The sequence below is a fragment of the Mustela erminea genome, chromosome 12, assembly GCF_009829155.1.
Source record: "Mustela erminea isolate mMusErm1 chromosome 12, mMusErm1.Pri, whole genome shotgun sequence".
Taxonomy (NCBI): Eukaryota; Metazoa; Chordata; class Mammalia; order Carnivora; family Mustelidae; genus Mustela; species Mustela erminea.
Window position 1 is genome coordinate 12,305,164 of NC_045625.1, and position 12,647 is coordinate 12,317,810.

Consider the following 12,647-nt stretch of genomic DNA (forward strand, 5'->3'; position numbering starts at 1 on the left):
GACCTGAGATTTGAACCAGTCAGGCCTGCCTGACTCCACAGCAAGGGCCCTTTCCATTTTCATCTGCCTCATAAAGACTGGATCGTCACCATCTTCGTCGTCGTCATCATCATCATCATCACATTCACTCTTTTCTCACTCAGGGACGTGAAAGGCGGAGACAGGAAAAGGGGAGGCACAGTGCACGGAAGGGGCAGGCGGGCAGCAAGTCCACCTCCCTGAGGCCTGGCTCAGAACACCCACTGCCTCAGCCAGCCCAGCCTCCCTGCCTGCTTGCCCGACCGCCAGGAGCCCTTCCCTCGGTCAGCCCGCTAGCACCCAGCTCCACTGCAGAGCAGCACCGTTTCTCAGAAGGCGGCGGCAGTGAAAGGATCTTGGCCAGATCTACTGGTGTTTCTGCCAAGCGCTTTAATGCTCAGCAGGCCCATTTATAGTAAACTGAAGCAAAGGTGAAACAGCAGGCCGGCAGATGTCAGAATCCCCAGTGGGCAGGCCCTGGTGCTTCCTCAGCAGAGCTGGTCTGGGCTGCAGGATGGGAAGTTGGGGGTGTGTGTGTGTGGGGGGTGTCAGACGTGACTCTAGGGATAGAATCTATAACTCAATGCCTTCGTTTTTATACACCAAAGGAAACATTTTTAGAATAGAGTTTTTAAAAAATCTGACCTCAAAAGAATTTGGGAACATTTTTTTAAAAATCCTACAAAGAATAATATTGGAATTGTCCATCATCCCATTGCCTCAAATGACCACCATTAACGTCCTCAAGTAGAGAAGCTGTCAATCTTTTTTTTTTTTTTTTTAAGATTTTATTTTTAAGTCATCTCTACAATCAACATGGGGCTTGAACTCACAACCCCAAGATCAAGAGCCATGTGCTCTACTGACTGAGCCAGCCAGGCACTCCTAAGCTGCCAATCCTTTTATGATGAAAATTTTTATCACAAAAATCGAGTCATCGTATAATATTGTTGTGCGACCTACCTTAAAAAAATTAATTCCAAAAGAAATTTACCATGTCCGCAAAATATTTTTTTAAAGAATTTACTTATTTATTTGAGAGAGAGAGAACAAGTGAGCATGAGAGGGGAACAGAGGGAGAGGGAGAAGCAGACTCCCTGCTGAGCAGGGAGCCAGACATGGGGCTCAATCCCAGGACCCCCAGATCATAACCTGAGCCAAAGGCAGATGCTTAACCAACTGAGTCACCCAGGTGCCCCTGCAAAAAAATTTTTTTAAAGATTTGAGAGAGAGAGAGCATGGAGGGGAAGTACAGAGGGAGAGGGAGAGAGTCTCAAGCAGACTCCACATCTAGTGCAGAGCCCAACATGGAGCTTGATCTCATAACCCTCAGATCACAACCTGAGCCAAAACCAAGAATCAGACGCTTAACTGTGCGACCCAGGCAGCCTAGCAAAATATTTTTAAAACTGCCTCTATATGGATATAAAACAGTTTATTTTCCCACTGTCAGAAATTTATACATTTTTTAATTTTCTGCTATTATATATAATACATCAACAGACACCTCTGTAGGTAAGATTTCTTGACAATTTATTTTGGATAAATTCTTAAGCCTCTAGTCAGAAATACATGGATTTTGGTATATACTGCTATATTATCCTTTAGAAAGGCTGTATAGATTTATATGAAAACTAACTTAATCTTTTCTGTGGTGTGTAGAAGTAAAAGCAATACTTCTAAGGTCAGCAGCACTTCAAGCTCACATTAAAAATTCTGGGTTCAAATGTTATAGATTAGAAAAGATAAAAATTTTTAAAAGTACACATATCCTAAAAACCTTTGTAAGTGATTTAGGCAGTACATACCAAGAGTCTTAAGAATATGCACTCCCCTTGTGCAATAATTCTACAGTTGGAACTCTATCCTAGGGAAATGATCTCAACAAAGATTTATGTATAAAAATATTCATTCCAACCTTATTTATAACAAAAAAGTTTAAACAAATTCGATGTCCAACAAGAGGCTTATGAAAGTGAGTTATGGCATAACCACAAGACGGACTATTTTGCAACCATCAGAAATGACTGTTTATAGACAGTTTTTTAAGACACAAGAAAATGCTAATAGTTTTTAATGCTAAACAGAAAATAAAAAGCCGAGTACAAAACCATATGCACACTACATATTCAGCCATGTTAAAAACTATGTAGTTAAAAAAAAAAAAGAAGGAAAGCAGAAATACTGCAAAATGTTAAAAATACTGCAAAATGCAGTTGCTTCTGCAATGTGGGTTTATGGTGTGAATTTTCCCCCATTTTTTAAAAACAGTCTTCTGAACTCTCTACATTTTCTACAGGAAGTATACATTACTCGGATAATCAGGAACAAAGTAAACAAATAAATTTTAAAAAATTTGATAAAACAACAATCAGCCCCCTGCTTTGCTTATTTAAAAAACAGAAACAAAAACCACATACTCAAAACTCCAGCTTAGTGTCTCCTGTCAGGGAAAAAGAACAAAATAAAGTGTGCACAAGGCTGTCTCCTGAAGATTTTCTCACTCCACTTTTAATATATGACAGTAAAGGCAGTTATTAACAGTGATGGTAAGAACTCATCTTTAAATAATAATGTCTTGGATAATAAAGATTACTGCCCTGGGTACGTTATGTGCATACACTGTGATCTCTTGTAATATTACACGTCCTCACAGAGATGGCATGTAGGTCTGCACCAGAATGTTAACAGTGGTCATCTCTGGGTGATGAAATTGCAATTACTTCCTTCTGAATCAAAACAAATTTACACTAACATGTACGGCATAGTATCAGAAAAAACTAATAAAGTTATTTTCCTTTTGAAAAATAACAACAATCAACAGAAATAAGCACCGAGGAAACAAATCTAACCCGAGGAGGAAGGTGAAACGCGAGGTGCTCATGTGAAGGCTTCTGGCCATGTCTTGGTCACACGGGTCTGACCAAGAGTACTGCTCATCTGATCATTCTTCCCTTTCCAGGGAACGTGGGCTCTGGCCCCTGAGGCAGAGGCACAGTCTTGTTGAGTGAAGAGTGCCTGGCACTTTCCCAAGGTCCACGGGCTTACCGCAAAGAAGCACGGGAAATGTCAAGTGTTGACAGCAGAGATGGGAGTCCCTGGGGACGGACCAGGAGCTGGCCCAGCTGGGGCCAAGGACAGACTGCTACACGGCCTGACTGGTGCTCAGAGAAGACCAGCCTAATCTAGGAACCTCTTCTAGCTGGTGCAAGGCAAGAGGAGGGCACAAGGAGTGCAAGAAGGGAGCTCCGAGGGTCCAGCTGCCAGACACTCTAATGGTGCTTCTAGCACGTCCTTACCCTTTGCGGTAAGAATTACAAATCCCCTTCTACAGAACAGACTGCAAGGATTCAAGTAATGTCCTCAAGGTCACAGGATATCAAGTACAGAACAACCCTGATCTAACTCTGGTACCATCACAGGGATACACCATAAAGCTTCTAGATCCTTAATTACCATCTGTGTCTGCTTTTGCAAATTTATCTGGGGAGCTTTTAGAAAGTATACGCTCCTGGGGAGACCTACTAAAGATCAGCAGAGGCAGGAGCAGAGCCCAGGCATCCATCTAAAATTTCTTGCTAGGTGATTGTTAGGGCTGGTCTACAACTGGCATTCTAACTGCTGGTGCAGGAGAAGGGGAGCAGTTAGTCCACTGACGGCCTCCTCCAGATGTCCCTCTAACAGCGCTCATGCTCCTGCCTCCTTTCTCCCCAGCCTGCCCACACTCACATTCAATCTCCCGAAAATAATGCTTTCGTGGTGAATGTAGAGGCTCTGCGCAAAGCCCTTCGTATTATGCTAAACATTATTCTATCTCCTAAATACTGGTAAATTCATCTTTCGATCTTAACTCCACCAGTACACTCAGGTTCAGGCCGCCATTTCCTTCCAGGATTCCCACAACAGCCTCCCTGGCCTCCTTGCCTCCCCTCTTGATCCTTACAATCTGTCTTCTACCCAGCCACCATAGTCAGCTTTTGTAAACACAGATGGGAACTCCCCACTGTCTGGGAAAAAAAATCTTTCCAGGGACTTACTGAATCAGGATCACCTGGGGAGCATTTAAAAATGCAGATCTGCAGGGCCCCAATCTGGGCGTGGGGTCCCAGAAACCTGTATCTTTATAAGCTCCTTAAGTTATCGTAATGCTGTGGTAGATTCGATCATTGTTCAACAAATCTTCATGCCCTCCCCTAGACCTCCACAAACTTAGATATTTTTCTGTCCTGGTGCTACTGGGCTTAGCCCCTGTGATGTACCAAGAGGGGATTCAAATGTACTTGAATGGTTGGGCTTATGTTCTTAGCATCTGCTGTTGAAAAGATGTCCTGCGGGGTATGTCTGGGTAGCTCAGTCAGTTAAGCCACCTGACTTCAGCTTGGGTCATGATCCTAGAGTCCTGGGATCGAGTCCCGCATTGGGCTCTTTGTTCAGCGGAGAGCCTGCTTCTCCCTCTGTTTGCTGCTACCCCTGCTTGTGCTCCCTCTCTCTCTCTCTCTGACAAATAAATAAAACCTAAAAAAAAAAAAAAAAAGAAGAAGAGAAAAAGAGAAAAGATAAAACAAGATATAATAAGATGTCCTGGGAAACTTACTGACTCCAGAAGATTGACTCCAGAAGATAAAGGAGACTTGAACCCAATCCAACATCTGGAGCCAGGAGCCAAGCCCACTGAGCCCAGCCTCCGAAGCAACTCCCCAGGTGACCCACAGAAAGGAGACCAAGAAATAAAGCCTGGTCCTGTACATCACTGAGCTGTGAGATAGTCCATCATGCAGCGCTGGCGTGCTCACAACTGGCAGAGCTGCACAGCCAGTGTGGGAGAGTCTGGACAGGCTGGAGGTCCAGCTGCTCAGCCAGGTCTCCAAGCCCCGTTCTGATCAACCCAGATGGCTGCTGTGTTGTCCACTCCCAAGCCTCAGCCATCTTCATGCGGCAATCGCCCACTCGCAGGATGTTCTTTTACACAGCACACCTCTGCACGTGTTATTCAACCTGTCCCCAGGCTCTGCTTCACTGCAATCTGTTCGAGTGCCACCTCTCAGCACAGTAAGAACACTGATAAGTCCTCACTTGCCAGCACCCAGACAAGCCACCACACATGCACACAAGAGCGTCAGCGTCCAGCTCTGAAGTTAGTCTGCCTGCTCTGGGATCCATTTCTAGCGGACCCTCATGTGACCTGGAGCAAGTTATTTAGCTGTTCTGAACCTCAGTTTCCTCAGGACCTCTTTCACAACTGCGTATCACAAGGATAAATGAAATGATAGAAAGCATTCAGCATGGAGCCTGGAATCCAGGGAAGAGCCAACAGCGTCTTCTCTTCCTCCACATTCCCAGGGCTAAGTCTAGAACAGAGACTCAGCCAATCCTCATCATGTCAAGGAACGCATCAGGGGTATTCTATTTTAGTCTTCCTCTCTTCACACGTGACCAGGTGGTTCCCTGGGTCAGACCCACAAGTACCACATCTGCTGGCAACAGTACCTGTTTCTCTATGAGCCTAATGGTGTCCTCTGAGACCTTGTCCTTGGATTTCTTCAGCTTATTCATTGCATTGGTACGAACTTTCCGCAAGGAATCCTTGGCCTTGTTGGTGTTCTGCTTGGCCAGTTTCACCAGCATTTCCCTGTGCTCCCTGGTTACTCTGATTAAAAAAACAAAACACAAAAACATTCAACAAAATCATCCCACACGTTAGCTGCTAGCTGAGAATTTAGTGTCACTCTGTCTGCTAGCTGTGCTCTTCATCGTGATGATCTTTACGTTCCTGAAGCATGCCCGGGGTGTGCTTGGGGCCCAGTGAAGTTCCTGGAGAGTCAGGTGAGGACAGCCAGTAAGAGGACTGCTGAAAACTTGAGCCAGCGCACCCTGGCCACTTACCACATGCGTGACTGACTTGTCTCTTCAGAGTCCCCATCTGTAAGACGGAGATGGTGTGAAGGTGTTAAGACAGGATGCACGTATAAACTGTTTAGCGCTGACCCTGGCCCATGTGAACGGCTCAACAAAAGGAAGCAATTCTACCCCCTTCTCTCCCACTAGAGATGCAGCGCAAATGAGCGCCACAGAAGCTGCACCATACAATCTCTAAGTCACCTGAAACAAGTCAAGTTGCAATCTTCAGAATCTTACTAATGATTATAGCAAATTACTTATGAATCACTTGAAAACTGACCAAGACGCAACATGAGTCCCAACATGGGAGAACCGCCGCACCAGTTAACTTCCGCCAAGAAGCCGTAAGAGGGTCTGGCACGTGTGAGTGCTTCCTGGATGTCAGCTCCTTCCACTGTTCCCTTCCTCTTCGTCTCACCACCACGAGCACGAGCACAAGGAGGGCCTCCTACAAGCCCCTGCCACAAGCACTTCCTAAGCTGGTCCTTATGACTACCAGAGTACCAGGCACTTATAATTATTCTTATTTTACCTTCCCTCATCACAACAACCCAGCAAAGTGACCCCACGAGCTTGTTCAGTCTTTGTTTCTTCGTCCTCTGCACAGTGAGGACGACTCACCGACCATAGCCGGGGCGGGCACGAGGGTACTACGGTGAACACTGACCAAGGGAGCTCAGCCAGGGAAAGGGGCAAGCAAAGAGGCACTTACAATGGGCGCGTGGGATGTGGCGTGGGGAGGGAAGCCACAGGAACACTAAGGCAGCTCCACTGACTCACCAGCAACCATCCGAGCTCAGGCAGGCAGCAAAGTGAGGGAAGAGGCTCCTGAAGAAATAATCCCAAAATGTGGGAGTCTTTGGGTCTGCTCACTAGTGTTCTGGTTCTTAGCTTCCCCAGTAGGAAGGCATTTTTCCCCTACCCTCTCAAGTTTGGTGTGGTGCCATGACTTGGATTGGTCAATGTGAGTAGAAATGAAGGGGGTCACCTCGGGGCAGGAGCATTAGAAGCCAGTGTGGCCTCCAGCACATTTGTTCCTGTTCGCTGCAGTACAAGTGGGGATGGAGCGCCCATCAGCGTGGGTCCCAGAGTGACCACGATCAACAGTGTCCACCATGCAGCCGGGGCCAGAAGCAGATGGCTGTGCCAAGCCACGGAGACTTGGGGGTTGCCTGTTACTGTAGCATAACCCATCCGGTCCTGACTAACACACACACTGGGATCTGAAGAATGAGGGCAGGCTGCCTGTGCTGGCATGCCAAGGGGGGCTTCCAAGAGGAAGAAAGGGCATCTACAAAGGCTCGAAGCCGCAAAGAGACCATGCTTCACCTGAGGAATTATTAGAGCACAGATAATAAGAGTGACAGGAAAAGAGGCTAGAAAGCCATACCATGGAGGGTTTTGCAAGGTCTTCAACTGCATTTTACAGATGAAGAAAACAAAGCCCAAGAAGTTTGGGCCAAACCCAGGCTGACCTGTCTCAAGCACCAACAGTCTTAGAAAAATTCCTCTGTCCCCCGGGTCCTGAAATGGACCTCCCTGGCATATGGTTCCTGACCCTCAAATTAGCGTGGTTCTTGCTTGGTAAGGACGAACCCACATTCTGGGTATATGTTCCAAGTGAAGCAGTGATAAGCAGGTGTTAAAAGATTTAGTGGCATCTACCTGTTATTTTCCCCCTGACAGGATGAGGAAAAAAATTAAAGAATTTTGAGAAAAGATGAGCACTGAAGACAAAGCGGCCGCTGCATTATGAATCAATCCTTCTGGATTCAGCTATTTGAAGGTATTCTTGAAATAGAAATGATCCTGATTACTGCCATTATTAAGCCCGTCTCTGCCAGGTGAGTACTGTAAGTGCTGCACCTCACAGCCCCTCGCAACAACTCTTCCAGCTAGATCCCCATCCCCCCATCTGCCAAGGCGGAAACCGAGGCGCACAGATGTTGAGCAACTTGTGTAAGGGCCTGAGTGACAGGATCGGGATTCAAATCCAGATCTCTGGCCTGTGTGCTTTTGCCTCCTCCGTGCTGCCCACCCCTTGTAATCTATTTCAAATAAATTATGCACTGCTGCCATCACTTCTGCTTCCAGGCAGAAAGCTTTTCAAAGTCAGTAATATGAATCTTGGGACTGAAAAGGGCAAAACCACCATGTCAGGAGTTTAGGGATTTGGATCAGATCTTGTTACTTTTATGGTTTTTAATTCATTGAACAAAAATCATGCTGACATGTTTAGGTCTCTTTTTAGTTCTGCCAAAGCATATGTCAGTATAAGGAAGGAACAGGAAAATTAAAACTTGATCCACTGATTCAAAAAACTTAATCCCGCTGAAATACTAGGAGGAGCAGAAAATAAATGAATTTAAGTCAGTAAGAAACTTCTTAAACTTCTCTAAAGAGAGCTATTTCAATCTTATATTTCATATATAATCTGAAATAGGTATCCCACTGTTTGGACAACCTTTAATAAAATAAAAAATTTTATCTAAGGAACTTCCTTTTCACTATGTTGTTACATTTACATTTTACATGAAGAAAAAACATATCTTTTAAAAAATATATACACTGGGACTCAAAGACATCTTAGGAGTAAAAGGCTATATAAAGAGAAAACAAAATCATGTAATGTAATTTGGCTTTAACACAACGTATTATTTTGTATTTATTAATATTAATGTGGCATTAGTATATTATTAACACCTGTTTCTACACATCACAGCATCCAATTATCACTGACAAAAGCATTTCGGCTTCAGGATGCAAGTACAGGGCGATAATCTTAAGGAAATGGAAAGCTGAAGGCAGGGGCGGGGGCGGGCACAGGGCGAGCTGAGGGGACAGGAATATGTGTGCTGGTGCAGGGTGTTGGGCTGAAAGGTATCTCAAAAACAAGTTCAGAAGCAGCTGGGCTGATGGGAAGGCACTGGTTTGAAACCAGCCAGACCTGTTGCATTCCCATGTCTACCACCCAGAAGCTGAGTATCCTTGGGCAAGCTCCTTAATCTCTCTGAGTGTCAGATGCCTCATCTCTAAAACGAAGACAATAAAAACATCTCACAGGGTGATGGGGAGAAGCAGACACAACACATACATAAAGACAGCAGCACAGAGTAGCCCTGAATAAATGATAACGATTATGAATGTTTTAATCAAATACACCTAATTACTTCCTCATGAAACAATGAGGGCACATCTGTTTTAGAAAAGAAACATACTACATTATGGAAATATCTTAATTCCTTTCCAAACCCGTGATTAATACATCTGATCATCTCCATCTCGCATGCATGAGGTTCGCTGAGTACGCGCTAGTTTGTTCTTGGGCTTCTGCTCTCGGCCCGCTGGTTCTGAGCACCCGCTCTGCACTTGGCATGCATTCACTCATCAAGCACTGGCTGAGGCCCGAGGTGCATGCCAGATCCCGGGCCAGGCGGAGGAGCTCAGAGAGAAGGCGGGCCTGGTCCGACTTCCCCGGAGGCTCAGCCCAGTGGTGGAGACAAACCCGTCAGCCACTACTGAGAAAGAGCGTTGGTGCTGCTAGGGCAGAGGGCTGGGCCTTCTGAAGGAGGAGCAAGCAGAAAAGTACAACTCATTCTGTCTCTAGATTTGGAAAATGCGTTAGAAGCATTTTGGTCTGCTGCAGAAGAGAGGACAGGGCCTTCCAGGCAGAAGCACGGTGGGAGATCTAATGGCAGGAGGGCAGGAGGCTGCGAAGGTCAAATTTGTTCTGCAGGCCTGGAGTTTTCAAATTCTTCTTTCGCCACAAATCTCTGGCTTTAAAGAAAACCAAGGCAGAGGCTCCATTTATAAATGTATTAAAACAAACGGAAAGAGAGCTCTTCCAGTTAATGAGGGGAAGGGCCCTCGGGGAGGGGTGGTGCTCTATCCAAGGCTCACAAAGTTTAGCCCCCCGACTCCCCTCTACTTCTGGGCCTACCACTAGGGGCTGAGGCACCTCAAGCAAGTTATTTAAAGTCTCTGGACTTTGGTCTACTCATCTGGAAATAGAAATTAAAATAAAACAAACACACATAAAAAAAACCCTAGCATCTACCTTTCAGAGTTCTGGCGAGGATTCCGTGAGAGAACACATAGAACATCCACACTACAAAAGCCTGGTAGAGAACAGACACTCAGAGGACATCAGCTGCCTCTGCTGCTGCTGTTGACGTGTCGGCGCTCCCTGAGGCATCTTCAAATAACGAAGAGTTTATGCTTGGAAGGTTTTATCAATAGAGAAATGAGAGCGCAAGTAATCGATGCTTCAGCAAGATGACTTTTTGAGATCCTAATTTAACAACCTGTGTACATTTTATAATCCAAATGCTCCCAGCATGTTGCCCTGAAATTTTCTCTTTTCGGTACTAATTCATTCATTTAGTTTATAGTTTCAGTCAACAGCTGTTTACTGGGCACATACTGTGTGCCAGCCCCGATGCCAGACATGAGGGATGTAGCAGTAAACACATGAGTTTACTGTCTGGCAAGGAAAGCAGGCATTAAACAAACACATGCACAACTGATCAATAAGTTACGGTTCTAATAAACACAATAAATACATACAGAGTTCCATGAAAATAATTAGCAGGGGAGGGGAGTCTGATCGAGGTCCCCTGTGGGGCTCCAGGAACTAAATGGGGGACATTTAAACTAAGTGATATTTATTTATTTATTTATTTATTTTAAAAGATTTTATTTATTTGACAGACCGAGATCACAAGTAGGCAGAGAGGTGGGCAGAGAGAGAGGAGGAGGCACGCTCCCTGCTGAGCAGAGAGCCCAACACAGGGCTCGATCCCAGGACCCTGGGATCATGACCTGAGCCAAAGGCAGAGGCCTTAACCCACTGAGCCACCCAGGCACCCCAAACTAAGTGATATTTAAATTAAGATGTGTAAGAGGGGCAGGGCTCCTGGGTGGCTCAACTGGCTAAGTGACTGCTTTTGGCTCAGGTCACAATCCCAGAGTCCTGGAATGGAGCCCTTCATTAGGCTCCCCGCTCAGTGATGAGCCTGCTTCTGCCTCTCCTTCTGCCGCTCCCTCTGCTTATGCTCTCTCGCTCTCTGTCTCTCTCTGTCAAATAAATAAATAGAGAGGTAAATCTTAAAAAAGAAGGAGGCATACATTAAAAAAAAAAAAAAAAAAGGCCGTGTAAGAGAGGAGGGGTTGGGGGATCTCATTTCCACCCGTGGTAATGGTCTGTATAAAGTAAAGGCATCCCGGGCGCCTGGGTGGCTCAGTGGGTTAAAGCCTCTGCCTTCGGCTCAGGTCGTGATCCCAGGGTCCTGGGATAGAGCCCTGCATCGGGCTCTCAGCTCAGCAGGGAGCCTGCTTCCTCCCTCTCTCTCTGTCTGCCTCTCCGCCTACTTGTGATCTCTGTCTGTCAAATGAATAAACAAAAATCTTAAAAAATAAAAATAAAAATAAAAATAAAATAAAGTAAAGGCATCCTTCCAGGTCAGAAGATGGGTTCTGCTCTCTGAGGGACTGGAAAAGGCAGTGAGGATAAGGACAGAAAGAGGAGAAAGACTGTCCCAAACGAGGAGGCTGCTGAGCTGGCATGCACAAGAGTACGCACACAAGCCCTTGCATGACACACCTTGCATGACACATAAGCCCTTGCATAACACACCGAGGCTTCGTCGGTCCACTGACGAGTGAAGAGACCCACGGGTGGTACACACACACACAGGGCAGCTGCATTCAGCCTGGAAAGGGAAGGAAATCTGACACATGCGATAGCGTCAATGAATCCTGAAAACATTATGCTAAGTGAGATAACCCACACTCAAAAGGACAAATACGGCACGATTCCACTTTCTGCGAGGCACCTACAATAGTCAAACTCACAGAGATGGAAAGTAGAATAGCAATTTCCAGGGGCTCACTGGGAGGTGAAGGGAATGGGGAGTTACTGTGCGATGGGTACAGACTTTTAGTTTTGCAAAATGTAAACGGATACTGGAGATGGTTGTACAAAAATGCAAATGTACTTAATACCACGAACTATACATTTTTAAATAATGGTAAATTTTTTATGTGTATCTTACCATGATAAAAAAGTTGAAGGGTCCTAGCAGATTGTTCCTAAAAGTAATTCATGGTCCTGTGAGTCTGGGGGAGGCCCAGGAAACATGACCAGATATGTATTTTGTGCAGATGGCAATGTACAAGCGAGATCTAAGATCCTGGCAAAAGTCTACCCAAGGGCTCCTCAGCAGGCAGATGGGAAGCTGCGGAGCCGCCCTGTAACAGCTTCTTGGCTGGATGATGAAGACAGCAGCCTTTTCCGCTAGGGTCAGAGAGCCTCCCAGCATAAGGCAGGGGTTGCGGCTGAGCTGGCAGGGTCACACTCTGTTTGTACATATCCAGCAGGCAGGTCTTCCAGTAACATCCTGGATGGGAGCCTTCCTGCAAAATTCCTTGAGCATGTTCTCGTGAACAATAAGCAGAGGACATGCCCTGATGGTAACTCACACAGCAGAGAATCCCCCGGACTGCACTGATACTTCCTATTGTTTCACTGAGAATGGGACACGTGTACAAAGCTATTCACCAGGTGTATATCAGAGGAAGCCCTGCTCAGCGTGGGCAGTTACAGTAAAACCCAGTTACGATATGTCAGACACTCGACTTCAAAAGGATCACTGGTTACTTAGAAGGGACTTTAAAAGGTGGAAAAAACATGCTACAAAGTCAAGAAGACTTCAGTTGGAATCCCCCTTTGC

At 45.7% G+C, this 12,647-nt stretch overlaps 1 protein-coding gene across 3 annotated transcripts in view; it reads right to left on the reverse strand.

The window, feature by feature from the left end:
• Positions 1–12,647, reverse strand: part of MRRF (mitochondrial ribosome recycling factor) — a 54,854-nt gene that overhangs the window by 6,133 nt on the left and 36,074 nt on the right. Inside the window, exon 6 of one of the 3 annotated variants that reach the window (XM_032306929.1) lies at positions 5,587–5,665. The exons of 1 other annotated variant lie outside the window; for it this stretch is intronic. In XM_032306929.1, coding sequence (XP_032162820.1) covers positions 5,587–5,665 — 79 coding nt within the window. Of the gene's footprint in view, positions 1–5,505; positions 5,666–12,647 lie in introns of all 3 variants that reach the window. One more of the 3 variants, XM_032306928.1, reaches the window with a different exon arrangement.